The sequence below is a fragment of the Protopterus annectens genome, chromosome 2.part0 (genome assembly GCF_019279795.1).
Source record: "Protopterus annectens isolate FY-2018-M chromosome 2.part0, PAN1.0, whole genome shotgun sequence".
NCBI lineage: Eukaryota > Metazoa > Chordata > Ceratodontiformes > Protopteridae > Protopterus > Protopterus annectens.
In genome coordinates this window covers 1,750,097,820-1,750,122,473 of record NC_056728.1, presented here as the reverse complement: position 1 = coordinate 1,750,122,473, position 24,654 = coordinate 1,750,097,820, and the positions used below count along the sequence as shown (strand labels likewise).

Sequence of the window (24,654 nt, the reverse complement as noted above, 5' to 3'; positions counted from 1 at the left end):
ACCCTGGAGAAATCCCAACAGTCTAGCTGTACAACAGAGGGTAACATAGGTTCATAGGTTCATACTAGGCTATCTGCCCTAGGGCATTTATAAACCTAGCCAGAATGTGTTTGGCTTTCGCCACCCATTTTAAATTTATTTTGCTATGCCCTTTTTCGAGGTTAGTATACTGTGCCACTGTCTAACAGTGACACAGAAGTGATACCCGGTGTAAACCTACGATCTCCCATCCACTCATCAAGATTCCTCTTGAATAGAGTCAATGAGGGACTCTGCCTAACCTGGACTGGGATTTTATTCCAGAGTGAAGGGAGCCTCTGGGTTATGAATCTGTCCCTCCAGCATGTCCTATTTATTTCAGTGCTGAGGTTCTAGTCTCTCGAGCGCGTAGCTCGATGGGATTTGGATTTTCTGAGGTGCAGCATGTCCATTAATTCCGGGTTGGACATGGCTTTATACATCAGGCACAGATCGCCTCTGAACAGGCGGTATGCCACTGAGTAGAGCTGGAGTTTCTTTAACCGGGCAGCATATGGCATCTGTTTGAGCCCTTTGATCCTCTTGGTGAGGTACTTTTGGGGTCTTTCCAGTTGCTGCTGGTGTCTGGTAAGGTACATCCCAAAAGGGGCATTGTACTCAATTATGGGCCTGATGAGGGATGAGTAAAGAGGCACGATGACCTCCCTGATCTAGATGTGAATCCCTTCATGATTAGGTGGGCTATATAAAATGTTTTTCTAACCACTTTGGCCACGTGGTTGTCAAATGAGAGATTGCTATCAACTTGGGTCCCCAGGTCCCTAATTACTTCTTCTGTACTTAATGGATTAGCACCTATGTGGTAATTTGTGGGCACTTTGTTTTGCCAAAGGGGATGACTATACACTTTTTGGCATTTAGCTTGAGGCCATGGCTCTGGCACCAGTTGTCTGTTTCTATGAGGCCCTTTTGGAGGATGCTTGTGTCAGCTGGAGAGTCGATTATGGCGCCCAGTTTGCAGTCATCTGCGAACTTGGTCAGCCACAGTCCTTCTGTGTTGGCCTGTACCTCCGAGAAATATTTACCGAACAAGAGAGGTCCCAGGACTGAGCCTTGTGGGACACCACTTGTAACTAGTTTGGAGTCTGACATGGCTCCAGCAATTCTAACCATGTGGGTTCTGTCCTTGAGCCAGTTTGCAATCCATCTAGTGACATAGGGGTTTATATTTAAGCTGGTGAGCTTATCTATAATGCCCGAGTGGGGTATTGTATCGAAGGCTTTTGCGAGGTCCAGGTAGGCTGTGTGGACCACCTTCCCCTAGTCAATGGCCTTGGTGACTGTTTCAAAGAAATCAACCAGGTTTAAGAGGCAGGATCTGCCCTTAACAAAGCCGAACTGGGTAGGATCCAGTGTCTGTAGGTCCCCAATATCTTTATTTATGAGGTCCATGATGATCCTTTCCATAGCTTTGCAGACCAAGCTAGTCAGGCTTATGGGGCGATAGTTTCCAGGATCCGTTGAGGCACCACCTTTATGGAGAGGGACCACTGTTGCTGTACGCCACTCTTTGGGCACATATCCTGTAGTAAGGCTGAGATTGAACAGTAGTTTTATGTTTGGGTTTAGCTCTTCTTGGAGTTCATGTAGGACGTAGCCCGGGACACCGTCTGGTCCCATTGATGCTGTGTTTTTTGCTTTGGAGAGGGCAGCTCTTACCTGAGCATCTGAGATGTCAGGGGGGCAGCACTCTGCTGAGATAGACATTTGCCCTTTTGGTGGGAGCAGAACTGCAAAGTTCGGTCATAAATATCACATGGAGCAGAACTGCAAAGTTCGGTTATAAATATCTCTAGCATACCATTGACTTCTACACAAACCTCTGTGTTATGTAAAGGCTTATCTTTTTTTCCATCACAAAAGACAGATATGGTTGATATCCTACAGGAGTTAAGAATGTTCGCTAGAATGTTGACTCTTAAGACTATGTTTAAAAGTACTGATAATGTGATGCATACCTTCACTAAACCAAGTACTTTTGTACCTAAAACACATCCGACAGTGGACACATTTGTTTCTGTCTGTGAGAATGAAATTAGAAAAATCTTTGATGAAGGTACTGTAGTTAAACGGTATAATTTAAGTAAAACAGAGAATGAGGCACTGAATTGCGAACCTTAGAGTCTATTGAAATAAGGCCAGCTGATAAAGGTGGAGTCGTTGTGGTGTTGGACAAAGATCAATATATGACACAAATGAGATTACTATTAGAGGAAGAGAATGCATATCGGATAATAACCCGAATACAAGCTAAGGGAATGATAGATAGAATCTCTGTTATGTTGTTTGATCTTTTAGTTAATGGGATGGTTACAGAAGATCTATTTAAGTACTTTACTATTGAACATCCAGTATTTCCAACTATATGATTACCTAAATTACATAAGAACTTGAGGACTCCACCTGTGAGACCTATAGTCTCAGGCAAGGGGTGGGCTACAGAGCCCCTGTCTGTTTATGTAGAAAATATCTGCATCCTGTGCTAGAGACATGTAGTAGTGTGTTGAAAGACACTAAAATGTTTCTAGAGTTACTATATAGCAAGACTAAAGATCTAACTGAAACATTTTATTTTGTTACACTAGATATAGTTTCTCTATTTACAGTCATACCCAATGCCTGGCGTGTTGAAAACATCAGAAGCCTGCTGCATTCTAAATGTGTTTTTACCAATGAAAAGATTAGGTTGATATGCTCTCTACTTGAGATTATCTGAGAAAATAACCTGTTTAGCTTTGGAGACGTGATGTACCTTCAAAAGGTTGGCGTGGCAATGGGCACTCCGTGTGTCAACAGCTACTCCAATCTTCTGTTGGTTCAATGGGAATATGAATCATTCCTGGAGAAAGAGGAATTTTGGAACAACTTAATTTGGTACACTCGTTTTGTTGATGACATGTTTTTTTCTATGGAAAGGTATGCAAAATGAACTTATTTCATTTATTGAATATCTGCATGGCATTACCTCTTTCGTGAAATTTACCATTACATTTTCACAGGAAGAGATAGAATTCCTTGACGTTAAACTAAAGAAATCAGATATTCTAGGGATTCAGACAAGTATTCACAGGAAACCCACAAGGAAAAATGCTTTGCTACATAAAGACAGCATGCATCCGAAATTTGTAGGTAAAAATGTAGTGAAAGGGCAAATCTTGATGAGACTACATAATGATGAATCACAGCTTAAGACAGCATTAGATAAGCTTAAAGAAGAGTTTTTAGAGAGAGGGTATCCTGGTGATATGTATAATAAATATATAGTTGAAATGAAGAGAGAGAAACACCAGAGGTAGACCCTTTTTTTCTGAGGGAGCCAATAATACACCACACGTGAATGGCAGTAATGATGGTAAACTTAGATCCCCCTTACTTTTAGCAGTGACATTAGTATTTTTTGTGAAGTATTTAAAAGAAATTGGAACATCTTGAAAACTATTAGAGACCTGGATAGTTTTATAGAAGATGCACCTAGTTTTGCTTTTAAAAATAAGAGGTCCCTTAAACTTCATCTGTGCTATGGCAACAAGAGTAATAGACTGAACAATTTATCTGAAAGAAAAGGCACTTATATGTGCAGGAACTGTTCAGCATGCAAGTATATTCATTCATGTACCACATATATCCACCCTGATCTGCACTTTGAATTACAAGCTAGGCAGTATGCTGACTGCAGAACAAAAAATATAGTGTATTTTGCTTTATGCATAATATGCAATGCTTACTATATAGGAAAGACTAATCATAAAGGAACGCATACAGGAGCACTACAGAGATTTTTCCACTAAAAAGGAAGCAAATGCTCTTTTTAAGCATGTATAAACTAAGGGCAGACAACATTCCTTTAAATTTATTGTTTTAGAGGCTATGCAGGAAGGAATGAGAGGTGGGGACATAAAAAACAGGACTGAGCTTGCAGAGCAAAGATGGATACTCAGATTGAATGCACATACCTCTCCAGGGATTAATGAGGTAGTGTCCGTGAAACCCTTTTTAAAAGCTAGGACACTTAAGCATTAATGAGTTATTATTAGACAAATGTATTTTTTGCTTTTTATTATTTTTTAAATGAAGTCTTTAATATGAAATTTTAGCATGCATAATTGAATGATGTTCTTAATTAATGTTATAATTGATTATTGAGTGTATAAAAGTAGGTGTATGAGAGGATTTTATTTGAGTCTGATGAAGCAGTCGAGTGGATTGTGAAAGTGCTTACTTTTTGTCTCTACAATTAAAGTGGATTTATATAAGCCTTGGTGACTGGCTCAGCCTGTTTTTCTTTATTTCCAAACATGGTATCTTGACTTTTTCTGATACCACCTCAGAAAATCCCCCTGAGGAGATCCCTAAGAAGAAGAGGGAGTAGTTGGACTCCCTGGAGGAGTCTATCACAGAAAGTACGGACTTTGATGAAGGTGAAGTGTCCCTATGGTCACCTCCTGAAGATGTCTCATTTGGAGCCATCCTTGAAATCCTTAAACAGAGAGATGGCTGGATGACCAGCAACTCTTCATCCAAGGAGCCTTTCAGTAATGGTTCGTCTACCTCCTGAGTAACTCTGCTTGCCAACGAGCTCATTGAGATGATCTCTTGGTGAATGTGAAAGAAGTCCAATACTGTTGAACCCATGCCTTGGAGACCAGAAAAAAAATATGGCACCAACTTTTTTGGGGAAAAGGGATGCCTATTGAACCCATAGTCATGGCAGTGGTCACTAAAAAGCAACTTGCCAAGGAGAGTTCCACTGTTGTTCCCCTCAGCAAGGAGTCTCGGGCGATAGACAGGTTTGGGAAGCATGTCTATACTTCAGCAACATTTGCCTTAAGGTCACTGAATTATTTGGCACACTTCACCAGACAGCAGAGGGATCTGAATTCAGAGGAATCTGATTACAGAGCTGTCAAATACCCTCTCAGGATCCATTTCTGAAGAAATACATTTTTCTGTGACTTCCCAGTTGGTTGCCCTGCAGTCTAGTTCCATTTCTTCAATGAAGCTCATTTCACATGTAGTCAAAGGAACCTCAAGGGCAGTGGGTTCAGGCATTTCTATTAGGAGGCATGCCTAGATGCGCTTATATGATTTTGTGGAGCCCTTCAAGTCTTTGTTCGTCACTGCTCCTTTTGATAGCATGTCTTTGTTTGGCCCAAAAGTAAAAGACATATTATCAAGGTGTAAGAAGGGCAGAAAGACCGTATCTACCTTGGGTGTACTTTTTTCAACCCCTCAAAGATCTTTTTCTAGGAATCATCAAGGTGGTTGAAAGATGTGGTTCAAGAAATCCCAGTGAACTTGCTCTCCCTTCAGGGACGATTTCAAGTCAAATGGATAATGTCAGTAATTTGGTACATCAACAAGCAAGGAGGGTCCAGATCGTAACTCATGTGTTGAGAAGCTCTCAGAGTGTGGCAATGGGTGATCTCATCCAGCCACTTTCTCTTAGCAATGCACATTCCAGGGAAGTCCAGTGTGATAGCAGACAAACTGAGCAGGTTTATTCTTCTAACTCACGAGTGGTCTCTCAGCAAGAATGTGACAAAAATTATTTTTTTATCGATGGGGCCAGCTTTGCTGCAATCTTTGTACTTCTCTAAACAACAAGTGCAGTAGCTACTTTGCCCTAATCCCCCCCACAGGGGAATCACTGAGGGATGCTCTACTTCACAATTACCCCCCCCCCCGGTCTACTATATGCTTCTCCATCAATCCCACTAATTCAAAATTCCTACAGAAAGCTACCATGTTGAAGAGCAAAGTCATCCTCATTGCACCTTACTGGCCTCGACAGATTTCATTCCTCTTCCTTTGGCATCATTTACTTCACCGACCTTGGATTCTGGATCCAATTCCAGACTTCCTGTCTCACCCAACAGGCATGATCCATCCAGACATATCAAACCTCAGGCTTGACAGCCTGGCTTATCTAGTTTCATTAATAGCCAGACAACCTATGGTCTCTTCCCCAGTCCGACATATACTTTTATCTTCCCATAAACCTTCTACACATAAGCTTTATTCCAGTAATTGGAAAATGTTTGTTTACTGGGCACATCGAAATAATGTTCATCCCTTTTCAGCTCCAGTGCTTAACATCCTTGAATTTTTGGCCATACTTTTTAATGAGGGCGCTATTTCCTCAACAGTTAAGATTCATATAGCAGCAGGATCAAATTTTCACATTAGATTTGAATGTTTCTCTGTTGCCTCTCGTAAGCTCTGCAAAGCCTTTTTTGTGAGGCACTCTTCTTTTAAGGCCTCCCTTTTAAGACTCTACTTCACCGTGGGATCTAAATCTGGTATTGCAGGTGCTTACTCATTCCCCCTTTGAACCAGCAGCTAAGTGTGATCTTAAATATCCTTCTTGGAATAGAATATTTCTAGTATCCATTACTTCTGCCAGACGAATTTCAGAGAGTTAAGCCTTGTCTTCAAAACCTCCATATTTGATTTTTTTCACAAGGGTAGAGTTACACTGCAAACCGATGCATCCTTTCTTCCTAAGGTGGTGTCAGAATCTAATATCATTCACTCCATTAATTTGCCAGTATTCTTTCCTAATTTTGCTAACAAAGGTGAATACATATTTCACATATTGGATGTTCACAATTTTGTTTTTCTCTACATAGAACGAAACACATCAGAAAAACTGATCAATTGTTTTCTCATGTTCAGAAGGAAAATTGGGAAAGACATTTGCCAAAGTAACTTTCCCAGATGGCTAACTGACTGTATTTCATTTATTTAAAGCAAATTGGGTGAACTGATCTTGTCAGTCATTACTTATTCTTGACTAATGGGGTTCGGTTCTGAACCCTGGGAACTGACTTGGCTATTATACAAAGTTTGCACCAGCCAAAAACTCTTGAGCTAAGGTTCTACCCATACTGCCTCTCTTTCCATTACCTCAGATCTCATTTGTTGTGTAGAAAATTGGACGTGTCAGCCGATGCTCTCAGCTAAATGATTAAAAATTTTCTTACTTGCCTAATTATATTATTTCAAAATGCTTTAATACCTTTAGTACTTACTATCATTTAAGTATTTTTTGTGAGTGAATTCCTTGAAGCTTCTACCCTCATTTTTTACCTCAGGGTATTTCTATTTTACCATTGCTGGTATTAGGCCTCTCCTTCCCTCTTACCATTGGTAACCTTTCAATATCATTGTTGGTATTTTTTTCTCCTGCTTCTTTCCTTCCTTTACCTGTGTGGATATTTTTTATATACCATAATTCTAAACCTTTTTCTTTCCACTTTTTCACTACTAGCAAGTGTGTGTGTGTGTGTGTGTGTGTGTGTGTGTGTGTGTGTGTGTGTGTGTGTGTGTGTGTGTGTGTGTGTGTGTGTGTGTGCGTGTGTGTGCGTGTGTGCGTGTGTGTGTGTGTGTGCGCGTTTGCATGCGTGCATACCATGTTTTTTTTACTTAACATGGCAGAAACAAAAAGGAACCACCGGGTTCAAATAGTGTAAGGACTGTGGCAGAAAGATGCCCAGTTCTGATGAGCAGCTTTCTTGAGTTTCTTGTCTGGGTGTCCCTCATCTGGAAGTTCAACCTCCTTGTGACATCTGTAAGGGCTTTAGCATCCAAACTCTCCAGAGAGACATAAGCTAATTCTCAAAGACTTGTTGAATGTGCTTTTGGGGACGCTCTTTCTTAGGCAGAGACTTCAAAATTTCCAAAGTCTGAGGCAAAAAAACGGAGTCATTCAGTACCGTCTTCCCCTAAGGTACATGTCTTCAAATCTCAAAATTCCCTGGCTCTGAAAGTTTCTTCGGAACCACAGGCAAAAGTTCCAATAATGTCATTGCCTTCTGCTCCAGTACCGAAAACAACAAAATCAGTATTAGTGCCATCTATTGTTGATCTTACACAAACAACTTCGACAACAACCACGGCTTGGGTGCTGACGACTTCTCCTGCACTGGCAATTGTTACATCTACTTCATGTGGTTCCATTTTCTCGTTCTATTCAGCAGACTGTGGTGCTGAAGGTCCATGTTGTAAGTACCCCCTGGACTAGATATTCCCCTTCAATCGACTCCTTTTTGGGTCAACAGCTGAGTCCCTTTGTGAAAAGACCTGAATTTCCTTTGGGAATATCAACCTGTTCCTCCAGGAGTCTATCAGAATTGGATGCAGTCAGATTAGTGGATCAGCTCTTGACAGCCAGAGGCCACTGTGCACATTCTCGGACCTTCTTCCCTCCCGGAGCTGAAGCATACTCTCCCAAGACTCCTACATATATTTCTTCTTCAACCTCCTCCCAGGTTTTGGAGCCCATTGCTTCGGCACTGCCAGTGCCAACTGCTTTAGTGCTGACAGTGGATCTCACCTCAGCTCTGGAATCTACTCCATGGTGTTTGGCTGCTTTGGACCAGTTGCACCCATGGGAATGTGATTTGACTGCTGGTTCCGGGATCCTTGGATCGGCTCAGATTTTTTCTTTGGTGCCATCTGTGGCTCCTCTGTACCATGGTAGTTTCAAGTCCTCTCTTGGCTCCTTCTTTGGGGTGTGGCTCATCGGAGTGGGGTGTGACCCCAGTTCCAAGGTTGTCTTTCTCGGTTCTGGGCTCCCATCCCTCTTCAGGCGGGCCTGCCTTACAGATTATGGAGAGAGCTTTAGCCTCAGCAGGCTCCCAGTTGGCTGCATTCCCATCAAAGTGCCATATTTTTGTTCCCTCTGGTTCACAGCTGCCACAATCTGCTATGTTTGCACAGCAGGCACAAGAGCAGCAAGATACCCAAGTTCTGGTTCCCCCCCTCTTCTGAGTCCTCCTTAGAACTTCTTCCCCCATAAGAGGTCATGCAAGAGTAAGCAACTGGATTCTCCAGAAGGATCAGTCACTGAGGATACAGATTACGATGAAGGGGAAGGGTCCCTACAGTCACCCCCCTAAAGATGTCTCCTTTGGAGACATCCTGGAAATATTAAAACAGAGAGGTGATTGGAAGCCCTCAAACCCATCCTCTGAGGGGAATCTGTTTTCTTGCAAGTTTTTCTTGCCTATCTACTTCTTGAGTGACCCTGCCCACTGACGAACTAATCAAGTTGATCATTCAGCATGCGTGGAAGGCTCCTGCCACCATAGAGCCTATTCCCCGGAGACCAGACAAGATTCTTTAAACCCCAGAGGATCAGCCCCATTGGTCTAAGGGTCTATCAGTGGATGCCATGGTGGTGGCGGCGACCACCAAAACAGAACTCGTCGTAGAGAGTTCAACTGTCCATCCACCAAACCGAGAATCCCAGATGATGGACAGATTTGGGAAGTCTGTCTTCACTTCATCAACCTTTGCTATTTGGTTCTTGAACTTCTTGGCCTACTTTACTAGACTCCAAAGGGATCTAATAACTGAGCTTTCAATCTCCCTTGCAGGAGCATTTTCTGACGAGGTTCGAGATAAGGTTGCCTGACAGCTTGCCACCCTGGAGTCCATCTTGAATTCATCTGTGCAGCTCATTGCGCATAGAGCTGAAGGGACATGTAGGGCAGCGGGTTCAAGCGTTGCCATTAGGCGCCATGCCTGGATGCGCTTGTGTGATTTTGCAAACCCCTTCAAGTCTTCCTTTGTCAATACTCCTATTGATGCTACCTCATTGTTTGGCCCAGAAGGTAGAGACACATTAGCCAGGAGTGAAAAGGACGGGAAGACCCTTTCTGCTGTGGGTGTGCATTTTTCCATTCCACAATGACCTTATTCCAGGAATCAGAGGAGTGGAAAATGTGGTTCATGAAGACCCAAGGGCATTTTCGGGACTCATGTGGTGAGTTTTCCCCCCTGGGGCAGAGGGAGGACTCTTCTGGAAGGCACCCCTCCTGTGGCAGAGGAGGTCTGCTTAACCAGAGTTCCAGAGATTCCTTTTCTGGACAACCCTACTAATGTTCCTGGGTGGAGGATCCGATTTCTTACCTCTGGAAGCAGTCGGAGAAAGATTTTCTCTGCACCATTCAGCCTGGTTCACAATAACATCAGATTCCTGGGTGCAGACAATAATTACCAAAGGTTACCACATTCCCTTCAATCTTTTCACCAAACCCCAAAGGGGAATCCCCAATGTTCTACCCAGTCAGAGGGATCTAGCAGCACTAGAAGTTCAAAAGCTGCATCAAAAAGGAGTGATCCAAGCAGTCACACCAGACCAGATAGGATCTGGATTCTACTCAAGATTCTTTTTAGTGCCCAAAAAAAAACAGAGGACTGGTGACCAATCTTGGGTCTCAGCCTATTGAACAAATTTGTGCAACAGACAAAATTCCGAATGGTCACAGTTCAGCCTATCCTTCTCTTTCTAAAGAAAGATGATTGAATGTGGTCTATAGATCTTCAGGATGTGTATTACCACATAAAGATGGACAAGCGCTCCAGAAGATATCTCTGCTTCTGGCTAGGAGCTGGTAATTACCAGTTTCAAACACTGCCCTTTGGCCTCACCACAGCCCCCAGTGTGTTCACCAAATGCATGGCAGTCATAGCAGCTCATTTGAGACTACAGTAATTTTGTGTGTTTCCATATCTAGATGACTGGCTCCTCACCGCCCCCTCCAAATATCTACTGCTTTGCGCCACAAACTTTGTTTTACATCTTGCCAAAACGTTAGGCTTTTCAGTCAATTAAAAAAAATCACAGCTGTCTCCCACGCAGGATCTGGAATTTATCAGAGCAATACTAAATACAATATCCTGTGTGGCCTTCCTTCCTCATCACAGGTTGTTAGAGCTAAGATCGCAATTACAGATTATCCTCTCCCAAGACAAAGTTCCTGCTCGTCTGGTAGTACAACTTCTTAGATCCATGGCAGCAACAATAACATTAGTTCCCATAGCAAGGTATGACATGAGGCTGCTTCAGTGGCTCTTGGCATCACAATGGTCACTTCTAACACACCTCATGTCCCATCCAGTTTTGATAAATTGCTGCAAAAATGATTTATCTTAGTGGATGAAGCCATAAGAAAATTTATGGAGTCGTTCTTTTTCCCGCTGTCAGCCCAAGGCCGTAGTGACCATGGACACTTCCCATATAGGGTGGGAGGGAGCAGTTTCTGGGAAAGACAGTCCGAGGCACTTAGTTCCCACAAGAGGCCAATTTGCATATCAGTGTCCTAGAACTGAGGGCAGTGCTTTTAGCGTTGCAAGCATTTCAGTCCGCCTTTCCTTCGGGGACATTTGCTATCCAATCAGACAACATGTCTGAAGTCTGGTATATCCACAAACAGGGGGGAACCAGATCCTGTCACCTGTGTCGGAAAGCCCTAAGAGTTTGGCAATGGGCAATCGCCTCCAACTGCTTTCTGATAGCAATGCATATCCAAGGGAACTCCAGCGTGATTCCAGACAAACTGAGCAGGTGTATCCTTCTGCCTCACCAGTGGTCTCTCAATCCTAATGTAGCAACGAAGATCTTTTGCTGATGTGGTCAGCCTTGCTGCAGTCTGTTTGCCTATTCCATAAACCACAAATGCAGCAGCAGTAGCTTTGCCCTAATTACCTCTCTCAGAGAGTCCCCGAGAGATGCACTGCTTCATGACTGGCCACCCAGACTTCTGTATGGCTTTCCCCCAATTCCACTAATTCCCCAATTTCTGAGGAAAGTCCAGTGGTTGAGAAACAAAATGATTCTCATTGCACCGTACTGGCCCCGTCAAGTGTGTTTTCCCTTTATTTGGACTCACCTGATTCACCTCCCGTGGACTCTGCATCCAGCTCTGGACTTGCTGTCACACCCTCAGGGCTTGATGCATCCCAGCCTTCAACATCTCAAGCTGACAGCTTGGTTTCTCCAATTCCAGTAATTGCCAGGCGGAACAACTTGTCCTCCCCAGTACAGAAGATACTTCTGGCTTCACATAAACCATCCACCAGAAAAATTTACCTAAACAAATAGAAAAGATTCTCTATTTGGACGTGTACAAATGGCATTGATCCATTCTCAGCACCATTTGATAAGGTTCTGGAATACTTAGCCACCTTATTTCAATTGGGAGCCTGAACTTCTACAATTAAAGTTCATCTAGCTACAATTTTGAATTTTCTTAATGGTTTTGATGATCATTCATTAATGTCTCATCGTTTGTGCAAAGTTTTCCTTAAAGGAGCTCAGCATTTAAAACCCCCTTTCAAAGATCCAGTAGCACCTTGGTATTTGGCCTTAGTTTTACAATGCCTAATTCATCTGCCCCTCGAGCCAGCAGCCACTTGTGACCTCAAGTTTTTATCTTGAAAGACCCCTTTCCTAGTAGCTATCATGTCTGCTAGGAGAATTTTAGAGTTACAGTCTTTGTGTGTGAATCATCCTTATATAATCTTTCATAAAGAATGAATATCACTCAGAACCAATCCCTCATTCCTTCCAAAAGTTGTTTCAGAGTCTAATATCAACCAGACCATGGAGTTACCAGTCTTCTTTCCAAAATTTTTAAACAAAAGAGAGTACTGCTTGCATATGTTGGACGTCCACAGACAATTACGTTTTTACTTGGACAGAACAAAATCCTCTAGAAAATCAAAGCAACTATTTCTCTCCGTTTCGGGTACCAGATTGGGCAAACCGGTATCAAAGGTCACCTTCTCAAAATGGTTGAGACTACATTACCTTTATATACAACCAGAATAAACTCAAACTATCAGCAAAAGTTAGAGCTGATTCTACAAGATCTGTTTCCACTTCAGCAGTCTTCTATTCCAGAGCTTCTATGGAAGACATATGCGCAGCTACAACTTGGGCTACTCCACATCCCTTTATCAGTCATTACAAATTAGACATGGTCTCCAGGGGAAGAGCATCCTTTGGCGCTGTAGTGCTCAGGGATATTCCTCCTTAGGGCCGCCCAGTATCTAAAGTAGCTGGGGACTCTGTCCCATCAGTCAAGAATAAATGAAGATTGACAACATCAGATAAAGAAGTTATGTTCTTTTACCATAACATTCCATCTGTGTTGTCAGTCTTCATTCATTCTTGACATCCCACCCTCCTGCTCCCTTTGAGACACTCCTGGAGGTTCGGCACTAGTCCTGGGTTTTTTTGTTATAGGATTGTACCTCAGATAGAGCTTCCTTTTTTCTTAGTGGTGGGCAAACTCGATCTGAGGTAATGGGAAGAGAGAGAGAGTATGGGTAGAGCCTTAGCTTAAGTGTTTTTGACTGGTGCAAGCTTTGTTTAACGGCCGGGTCGGTTCCGAGGGTTTGGAACTGAACCCCACCAGTCAAGAATGAATGAAGACCGACAACACAGATGGAACATTATGGTAAGAACACAACTTCTTTTTACTTTACCAAAACCATTGCAGGGCCATTCAGCTAAATCCATGGCAACTTCCTTAGTTTTCCAATCTAAAGCATCCATGGATGAAAACAAACAGTGAATCCAAATTAGCTTCCTCAACTAAGAATAACCATAAGGTATTCTTTAATTACATCCATAACCTGAAAGGAAAGGCCCAGATTAGTGGCAAACTGGTAGTTAATGATACCATAGCACATATACTGAGTTTGTGGACATAGCTAACCTGTTGGATGACAGATTATCTGAAAAGTTCACTCCTCTGACCCTGCCACACTTAAACCATGACATTCCTACCACCTGTCCCCTACCTTGTATCTCCAAAGAGCAGGTTGTAAACACCCTCTCTAATGCAAAAAACACAGCATCTGTTGACCTGATAACATTCCAAGTTGTGTCCTACGTGGGCTCCAACAAGAATTAGCAACACCATTGGGTACTCTCTTCAATCATAGTCTTAAGCACCAGTTTCATCCCTGGTGAATGGAAAACAGCCACCATTCTTCCTTTGCACAAAGGTGGTGCTTCCACTGACCCTGGGAACTATAGACGTATTAGCCTGACTAGCCTTATCTGCAAAGCCATGGAGCAAATAATCATGGACCTTATCAACAAAGATATAGGTAATCTCCAAACACTTGACCCTACTCAGTTTGGATTTGTCAAAGGCAGGTCATGCTTGTTAAACCTGGTGGACTTCTTCAAGACGGTCAACAAGGCCCTGGATGAGGGAAAATCTGTGCATACAGCCTACATAGACTTAGCCAAGGCTTTTGACACTATCCCCCACTCGGGCATCATTGACAGACTCACCCAGTTAGGTATCAACCTTTATATCATTAGATGGGTTGCTAACTGGCTCACTAGTAGCACACACACAGTCAAAATAGGGGAATCCACCTCCAACAGCAGACCTGTATCCAGTGTTGTTCCACAGGGATCAGTCCTGGGATCTCTACTGTTTGAAATCTATTTCTCCGAAGTACAGGCAAAAACTAAAGTTTGCTGATGACTGTAAACTGGGAGTGGTCTTGTAATCTCCAGATGATGTCAACATCCTACAAGAGGGTCTTACACAAACAAATGATTGGTGTCAAAGTCATGGCCTTAAACACAATGCAAAAAAGTATTATCGTCCCTTTCGGTAAGAGCGATGTTCCTGCTAACAACCACATCAGTAGCAACACCCTAAGTATGCACTCAGTGATGAGAGACCTGGGCACACAGGTTGACAGCAACCTTACCTTTGACCACCATGTCTCCACAGTGGTAAGAAGGGTAGTCTATATTGCTCATTTCATAAGTAAGGGCATTACCTCCAGAAAAAAAGAAGTTTTAACCTCCCTGTACTCTTCCCTCATCAGGCCAGTAATTGAGTACAATGCCCCTTTTGGGATGTACCTTTCCAAGCATCTGCAGCAATTGGAGAGACCACAAAGGCTCCTCACATTGAAAATTCAAGGTCTTCAGCATCTGTCTTATGTGGATCGTCTGAAATCGCTGTCACTTTATTCTGTTTCATACAGACTACTCAGAGGTGATCTCTGCCTTGCATATAAAGCAATCTCTGACCCTGCTTTATTGGAAATACTCCATCTCCATAAGCCAAATGGTACACTAGTTACTCACTCTAAAGACCTTAACCTGGTATGTGACATTAATAGAACCTGCTGGAGGGAGAGATTGGTCTCCCAGAGGTTACTACAACTTTGGAACAGACTCCTACTTCATGTCAAACAGTGCACCTCACTGGCCCTCTTCAAACACAATCTGGATGATTGGATGGGTAACTGTAAATTCACCCTGGTGGTTCCCACCAGTGCCCCTCTTGGACAGGGGCAATAGATGCTGATCATGGAAGTAAAAGTAGAAATTGGTAGGCTTGTAAGTGCCCTAGGGCCATTAACCTAGTAACTTTCTATAATCCTATGATATATTTGTTGCAGCAACTTGGGCTACTCCCCATACTTTTATTACTCATTACAAATTGGATCTGGTCTCCAAAGGTAGAGCATCATTTGGTTCAGTGGTGCTCAGGAATATCCTTCCATGAGTCCACCCCGGATCTTGGGTAGTTGAGGACTGTGTACCATTAGTTGAGTATAGAATGAAAATTGAAAACAGAAAAGAAGTTATGTACTCACCATATCATTCCATCTGTGTTGTCCATTTTCATTCTTTCTCAACTCCCATCTTTTGAAAACTCCTGGAAGAAAAAGTGATTAGAGAATCTCACTGTCCTTTATATTGAGCTCCAGATGTAGTTGTCTCCTTATTTAACTGCACTGTAAATATTTCTTTCTACTAAAAATCATCAAACAAGATCTGAGGTACTTGGGGTTGTTGCATTATAGGTAAGGGAGAAACTCAAGAGATTTTGGTTGCCATGAGGTTTAGCAATGGCCGAGTCGGATCTGATGGAACATATTTGAACCCATTAGTTGCAGAAGAATGAAAATGGACAACGTAGACAGAATGTTTTGGTGAGTACATAACTTGTTTTTTTTTTATAGAAAGAAGGTCTATCCCTACCCAAATCTCCTAGGGCTCATTTTACGAGGTCTGTGGCAGTTTCTTCAGCTTTTTGGTCAAGAGCGTCTCTAGGTGACATTTGCGCAGCTGAAACTTGGACTAATTCTCACACCTTTATTGCTCACCACAAATTAGATTTGATTTCCAGGAACAGAGAGGCCTTTGGCTCTGTAATACTCTGGAATATCCTTCCATAAAGGCCTCCCAAGATTACATGAGCTGGACACTCTGTCCCATCAGTTGAGGAAGGAATGAAAAGGACAACATCAGATAAAAATGTTATGTACTCACCATAACATTCCATCTGTGTTGTCCATTTTCACTCTTCCTCTACTTCCTGCCCACCTACCCCCTCCCTTTGCTTTTGAAAAGATCTAAGTTTTACATGAGCCTGTGTTCCTTGTTTGCTCCAGCTTTCTTTTTCTTTTCTGTCTTTATTTTATATAAGGGGTTGTCCCTTTATATTTAGGGGCAGCAAACTTGATCTGAGATATGTTAGGTTGGTGGGGCATTATGGGTGAAGAGAGAAGCTCAAGAGTTCTTAGATCCGATGATCTGGTATAAGAGAACAAGTCAGATCAGAGTCTATGATCCAAACCCATCAGTTGAGAAAGAATGAAAATGAACAAAAAGGAAAAAAAGAGGTGTAAACAGGATTAATAGTCACCAATTGTGGATGAAAGTGCTCAACCCATTTGTTAAATATTAAAAGCTGTTTTTGATATGCCTTGATGTGTTTTGAGTTTAATTTGTGGATTATACTTATGGTCGTGAATTACCACAGGTTCTATTTGGTATTTGGCATTTCTGTGTCCTTATTTAGCAGGACATTTTGATTATTTGATTAGAAGAATGAAAATAGATAACACAGATGGAACATTATGGTGAGTACATAACTTTTAGATCTATGGCAATGAACCCTGTAAAGGTTCATTTGTCCATGGATTCATAGATAAGTTTTTATTGTAAAAAGAGCTGTTTAATTATTATATTTATTGTGAAGGCCCTGTTGATAGAAAGGAGGTCATATTTCCAAATATATTCCAATAGTTGTTTTTTAAGAAGTTTTTCAAATGTTTTTGTTAGAGGAAAAAGTATGATTATTGGTCTGTAATCAGATGTAAAAGCAGGTTTATTCATTGTGAGAACTGAGACAATTGTATTGTTTCCCAGAGTGTGGAATGGAGCCAGTCATTGTGCACTTGTCAGGTATGTCTTCCCATTTCTTTGTAGGACATGATTGTGACCTAACACTGGCTGGTCATGTAGTCACGTAAATGAAAATGCTTCATCAGTGTCTACCTTTGAAGAACCCCCTTCCTTCTTTAGGATTTGAATTTCATGATTGACAGGCTTGACTATCCCCTATTTTAAACTGTCCACTTCAGAAGCACTGAAGTTCTTATCTTGGGAAGTTTTTTTTCTAGTGGTTTCTGCTGACAGGAGATCTCTAAGCTGCAGGCCCTATGTGTAGGGAACCTTGCCTTGTCTTTTACAAGGATTGGGTATCCATTCATATCAACCTGAATTTCCTTCTTGAAGTGTTCCAAAACAGCCCATTCATCTTCTTCTTGTCTTTACCTGTTAAGGAAGCAAGGTAGAAAGAGGCCTTCACACCCTAGAAGTGAACAGCCAGTGCATCTTTTACTTAAACAAGGTGCATAGGTTTATGAAGACTAACAGCTGCTTTTCTGCATTACCCCAGAGAGGTAATCAAAACATTTTCAAGTGAATTTCCATCTCATTATATATTGTCATTAGGCAACATACCAGCCTTTAAAAAATGCTGTGGTCAGTGGCTACTCCATCAACTTTATGGGCTCACTTCAAGAAAGTCTCCATTGCAGACATCTGAGCCACAGCTACTTGCTTCTCATATCATCTCCAGGCAGTATTATCTCAGCTGGTGCGGGAGTCAGACCTCCTTTGGTACCCTGTATGACAAAACCCAGCCTTCTTATCGCTTGGCTGTGTAGCTGTTATAAGGTACATTTCATCTTCATGGATTTAATGATTCATCCCAAAGAATATCCCCTCATAAATCAAGTATTTTAAAAATGTATCTCTTATATCTAAGATCAGGGACTTTGCTTGGTAAGTCTCTTCTGCCCTCATCTTGTTCCCGGACTTGATTTTCCCTATGTTCATCCTCAGGTTTTGGATTTCCCTCTAAATTGGATAGGTGTGCTGTATAATGCTTGTAAGCAGTGCAAGTGTAAAATCTTCATTTTTTTTTTCTTAGTTTGCCAGAAGAGTGCTCTGTCAGTGTTTGGGGATTAACTGATGTGCTCTTGTAGTGCAGTGTGTGACGCAATGGTGTGCATTGGCATAAGGCATGAAGATTCTAAGAAGAAATACTGAACTGTATTGGAAGAGAAGATAAACCCTTTCAGTGACCCACCTAGGAAGGTTCCTTCTTAGATCAACTGATTGTGAATTGGAAAGTACATGTTTTTATTTTCAGAAGGCATGTATTATGGCAGTTGGGATAACTGCCACCCCTACCTTCTTCCTGTACAACTTGGTTGTAGTATTTCTGAACATATAATCATCTGGCATATTCCACAGTTATAGTTAAGCATTTTTATGGCAAGTCTTTCCTTCATAGATGAAGAATATTTACTTCAGTAGAAGAAATGAGTAAAAGAAAGCCTACATTGAATTTAAGCCAGTGGTGCAAAACTGACACCAGTATTGTCAGTCCTAAAAGCACTCAGGACTCGCGATAGGGTATATAGGAATGTAAAAAATGCAAATGTCTTTGTTAATGGCTAGTATAAATTTAAAGCTGAGTGACTTCTACTTTTTCTTAACATTTCATTCTCAACCACATTTGTATCCTTTTATGATAAATTTTCATTTAGAAGACTAATAAGGATATCTCTAATGTAGCATTTGTATACTGCATCACCCACATTATTTGGACCATTATGTTGTTCATATTGCACCTATTTGTACAGTTTGTGTGTTTTATCTTCCATATAGTTTGATTACTACAGGGTCTTAATAATTTTTGCCTGTTTTGTTTTATAATGTTACCTAGCTTTGTATATTATGTCCCACAGTTTCTTGGAAGCCCTTTGCTTGAACAAAAACAGCTTATATACTGCTTAACCCCCTAAGTTATTTGCATGTATAATTTTATACGTTGTTTCTCTATGGTTTAAGGTGTTTGAGCTGCAGCAGCAGCTGAAAAGTACCCAGCACCAACTGTGCCTGTCTGAAACTCAAATAAAGGTGAAAGAGCAGTTAGAAGAAGATGTGCAAGTGAGCAAGGAGAATATAGCATGTCTTAGGGTGCATCTTCATGAAGAACTGCTTCAAAGGTAGGGCTTGTAAACTGTGAAGGTGCAGCAGGAGGTACAACACTGTCCTGCTGACAGCATTAAAGTGATTATGTTCATTTTTATTTTATTTTATTGATTGATTTGTTGATATTTGCAGTGAAACATTTAGAATTGTAAATGTAAGTGCAACTAGTAAAGCGTATTTATCACTGCCACATAAGAATTCCATTGGTCACATTTCTTGCTGGTTTTATTTCAGAGCTCTCTTTTCTTAATAACACTTTCTAAAACTTTGCAGGTTAAATAAACCAATTACCTTTCAGGCCACAAAACATTGCTGTGTTGGCTTTTGTGTGTAATGTAATGTGATGGCCTGATCACTGCATCTAGTTATACTTTCTGTTGAGCTTCATCTAGGAATTGCAACCGTTAACCCAGAAACACTTGTGGTACCCTTATCTTAGGAATGTATGAGTTGAGGGGAGCTCTGGATGTTCATTATTTGATCACTGCTGCAGCCTTCGCTAATTGGGTTATATCCTGTGTAAGATGTACCCAAACCGTTATAGCTTCAGCTGGCAGTGGAGGAAATCAGCAGTCTGGTAACAATTCCTTCAGAGATTTCCAGCTGTTGAAGAGTGTTCCTCTTGCAGGCTTACAAGGATCAATGGTCGGCTAGTATTTCTCCTTTACAGGGCAGATAAGTTTCCTTGGGGGGGGGGTCCACAACTTATTTTATGACTACAGCAATACTTTTTAAAGTAAAATTTTTGATGCTAGGAATTACTTTTTCTTGGAATGTCATGCAGCTATTCTATCATTTGGTAGACTGTAGTTCTGTTTTTTCTTTAAGTGTAAACATTTAATGTGATGTCCTATCTCGCCTTCATTCTTCACTGGTTGGGTTCCTGAATCAAACCTCTGTTCTGACTCGGCTGTATACAAAAGCTCAAGGTCTTCCACTGGCTCATGGTTGTACCTGTGTCCCATCTTGCTCTAGTAAAGCTCCCTAGATCTTGTTTGCCGCTAAACAGATCGGGTGCTTCCATTATGGCTCTGGCTAAGTTGAACAATTTTTTCTTCTCATTATTAATATAGGTGCTGTTTTTGGCTGTTATTTAGCTAGCGATTAGTGTTTAAGTAGTTTTCTATTAAAGAGAGTTCCCTCTTCTGCTTTGCTTCTGGCCATTATTTTTTCTTCGTCAGGCCTGTGGTACTCCCTGTCCCGGCTTAATTTTTAGTGTTGAAGCCTTTTTTTTACACACTCATTTAAATTAGTGTGTGTTATTAAGAAAATCGTTGATGTTATGTTATCCTATCTCACCTTCATTCTTACTGTTTGGGATCAGAGCCGATCCTTGGCTCTGACTCGGCCAAATACACTAGCTTGAAGTCTTTCACTTGGCTCATGGCTGAAAAAGTATCCCATCATGCAGTCGTGTAATTCCCCAGATCTCGTTTGCTGCTTTACAATTTTTGGATGCTCTCTCCTTGGCCGTGGCTAAGTTTGTTTAAAACTTTATATTTTTCTTGTCTTTTGCTATAATTATTAGCCTAGCTTAGTAATAATGCCAAATGCAGCAGCTATTTTGCCCTAATCCCCCCCTCCGGTGGGGGGGGGGTCATCAAGGGATGCACTTGTACACGATTGGCCCTCGGGTCTCCTTTATGCCTTCCCTCCCTTTCCCTTGATAGCCAAAGTTCTTCAGAAAGCCAGCTCATTGGGAAGCAATCTTATTCTCGTCACCCCATACTGGCCTTGTCAAATTTGGTTCCCTTTTCCTTTGGCCTCATCTCCAGGAGGAGCCATGGGTTCTGGACACAGTTCCAGACCTTCTTACTCATGCTTCGTAAGTGCTCCATCCCTATCATCAAACCCTCAAATAGACAGCTTGGCTGCTCCGATTCCAAATATAGCCAGGCTACCTAGCCTCTCTCCTTCTGTGAAACATATCTTGATCTCGTCTCATGAAGCTTACATGAGAAAACTGTACATGAGTAAATGGAAAAGATTTTCTTCCTGGGCATTAAGTAATCACACTGATCCCTTTTCTGCTCCTATAAGTTCTATTCTTGAATTTGTAACTAAGTTATTTAATGAAGACACAGCTACCATCCAAGTCCAGTTAGTAGCGATGTCTGATTTTCATATAAGCGATTTAGCCCCAAATCTGATGTCTCACAGACTATGCAAAGCCTTCCTGAAGGGCACTATTTTGTTAAGACTACACATTAAGATCCCTCTTCTACCATGTGACCTAAATTTTGCTTTATCATGTTTTTACCCCACCCCCCTTTTATACCTGCATCATCCTGTGATCTAAAGTTCTTGACATGGAAAACAAGTATTTTGATTGCCATCACTTCTGCTAGAAGGGTTTCAGAGCTGCAAGCAATATCGATAAAACCCTCTACATGCTTTTCCACAAAGGAAGACTATCCCTTCGAACAAACCCATCTTTCCTACCAAAAGTATGCTCAGAGTCTAATTTAAGTAATTCTATAGAACTACCAGTGTTTTTTTTTCCCCAACTATGGCAACAAGGCAGAATATATGCTACACCAACTGGATGTACATAGACAGTTACGTTTCTACTGACATAGGACAAAGGACTTCAGAAAATCTGACCAATCATTTGCTTCATTTTCAGAAGCTAAGAAAGGTGCTCCTGTGTCTAAGGTCACACTTTCAAAATGGCTATCAGATTGTATTACATTTATACACAAATCTAACAACAAAGATCTTCCCTGTAAAGTCGAGTGTCATTCTACAAGAGCCATAGCAACTTCTTCTGCTTTTCACGCTAGACTATCAATTGATACCATTTGTGCTGCTGCAGCATGGGCAAGGCCTCATATCTTTATCACTCATTACAAAGTGAATTTGGCCTCCAGGAACAGGGCCTCCTTTGGGTCCACTGTTCTGAAGCATATTCTCCCGTAAACTGCCCAAGAAACATGGTGCTAGGGACGTTGCCCAACCAGTGAAAAATGAGGTTGAGATAGGACAAGATCACATAAAGAAGTTTTGTACTCACCATAACATTCCATGTGTGTTGTCCATTTCGCCTTCATTCTTACATCCCACCCTCCCTCCCCCCAGCCTATTGCTCCTGGAGGACCAAGTGGTTACATTTGACAAGTATGTTCTGTGACCTTCTTTATTTTTCTGACATGCCGTAATAGTCCATTAGGTAATTGTTGTTATCAGCAAACAAGATCTGGGGTGCTTTACTAGAGCATGATGGGATAGGGATACAGCCACGAGCCATTGGAAGACTTCGAGCTTTTGTATACGACCGACTTGGAACCAAGGATTGGTGCCGAACCCAACCAGTGAAGAATGAAGGTGGGATGGGCAACACACATGGAACATTATGATGAGTACATCACTTCTTTTTTTTTCTCTAACTTTGTGAGAAAAGTTTTGCAAAAATGTGTTTAGAGGCTGTGATAAGTACATGTTGCACTTATTGTGTACATTTGGTGAAAACACTGCTTTCTTCATAATTAATACTTATCTTTTACTAACTGCCACTGACATTGCTGCCCATGTTTCTGGTTCCTTTTTCAGCTTAACCATGGAACATCTTACTGGTTTCTGTGTTCTTTCTTCCTCCAGACTCAAGAAAACTTCTCAACAGCTTTTGTCAGTTCAGCAGGCTGCTTCCTTGCCTCAGCCACAGATGAGTGACCCTGCTGTGGCCGTTTCAGGTTCCTCAGGTGACTCATCTTTTTTCATGGTTTTCTCTGGTGTAGTCCCTTCAGTCACCATGGTTCATGGTTCAGGGGTTAGACACATCTACTGGCACTGCAGCTGTTGGACTGTCCTCTGCCAGGATGGGTGAACCACGCTTGTTAGCCTTTGAGAAGAAGAGGGTAATGCTTCTGTGCCTGCCCAGAGTAAGATGCCTGTTCCCTAGGGTGATGTCTCTGTCCCTGACATGAGTTGTGCTACTTCTCTAGATAGTCCTTGTAAAAAGAAGCATAATGTTAAAAATTTAATTTCTCCTGTCTCTGTTACCTTAGATGGGGAAGATTTATTTGGGTTAGCTTAGGAATTAGTTACAGGCTCTCAACCCTTCACATATTAATTCTACTAGTAAGAGAAAAATAAATCGTTCTCTTTGTGATGGTTTCCAGTGTGGTAAACAAGGAATATAATTAGAGGAAATAAATAGTTATTTTTCATCAGGCAACAGATTTATTCTTATTCTGACTAGAGTGTTTCTTATTTTCCTTGTCTCTGAAACCAAATCTACAGTGAATAAATATTTTCTGTGTGAACAAAGTGACATTCCACTTTCTTTGAAAAAATATTGACTTATTACAGTTGGAATTTCCTCAGCCTCTGGCTGTTCCTCCTATTCTCCCACTTTGTAGGATGTTTTTTTATTACAGCCTGCGACATGCCTGACAGCCAGCCTGTGGTACCTAAGAAGACAGAGGGACTGTATAAGGTTCCTCAGTCATAAAAATACTTACTTTCTAACCCCAGATTCAAACCTGCAGAGATTTTATTGTCAAATCATTAAATGCTAATCCCTCTCCTGACAAGGATAGGAATGTCTTTGATAGATTTGGGAAGAGTGTTTTCATCTGCCACACTTATCTTTAGAATTCTTAATTGTCAAAATGAAATGTTAAAGTTTCTGATTGTTCACTATGAGAAAATGAGGGACATAAGTACTTTTGTTTCATCTAAGGGTAAAATTTTCTCTAAATACTCTTATTGCTTCTGTTTCTCAAGTAAACAAATATTCTTTGAAGTGTTCTTACGGCTCAGCAGATGCCTCTTCTAGTGCAGCACCTACTGGGTCTGCTCTGAGAAGATTTATGTGGTTGCATTCTTCAAAATCTGTCTGAAGATGTAAAAACTGAAATTTTGAATTCTTCCTTTAATAGGAAGTTTGGATTTGGACTATTTGCTGCTGAGATCCTGAAAATGTAATGAGAGAGGACAACTAATTCAAGGGGTGATTCAGATTTTTCAGCCTGCCTTCTCCAAGTTGGTTAAAGGTTTCATCCCTAATTCAGGAACCTTTTATAAAAAGGAAAACGAGCAGTCTCAGGAAATTTCAGGCAAATAAACATTAACAGTGGTAAGGCGGCTCTAGAAAAAAAGTAGTATTTTTCTGCTTTACCCTTTATCTGTTGTTCACAACGTGTATAGTTCACATTTTTCTTTATTTAGATTACTTGTTTATCTTTGCAGAGTCTTTTTCAAAGTGCCAGTAATCTCTTACTTGATTTAGAGATTTCCTTTGCAGAATGGGTTTCCAGGGGAAAGTCATCTCATTCAATCCCACAGAATAATATTCTGGTGGTGTCTGCTGGGATACATCCATTCAAAGATGTTTTTTTTCTTACAGGAAAAAAGTACATTTTTGTCTACATCTATTCCTGAGTTTTCCACTCCATTGAAGAATTCCAAAAGGGAATTCCTCAGGATTTTAGGATTCACTACATCTATGATACTCATGATTCCTCAAGCTAGACACCACATTTGAA

General features: G+C 41.3%; 1 protein-coding gene across 1 annotated transcript in view; it reads left to right on the top strand.

Annotated features, from left to right (window-relative positions):
• The window catches only part of CCDC30 (coiled-coil domain containing 30), a 2,524,512-nt gene that overhangs the window by 2,012,301 nt on the left and 487,557 nt on the right, over positions 1-24,654 (top strand). The window contains exon 21 of the mRNA XM_044060442.1: positions 19,025-19,182. Within this exon, the coding sequence (XP_043916377.1) occupies positions 19,025-19,182 (158 nt within the window). The remainder of the gene's footprint in view (positions 1-19,024; positions 19,183-24,654) is intronic.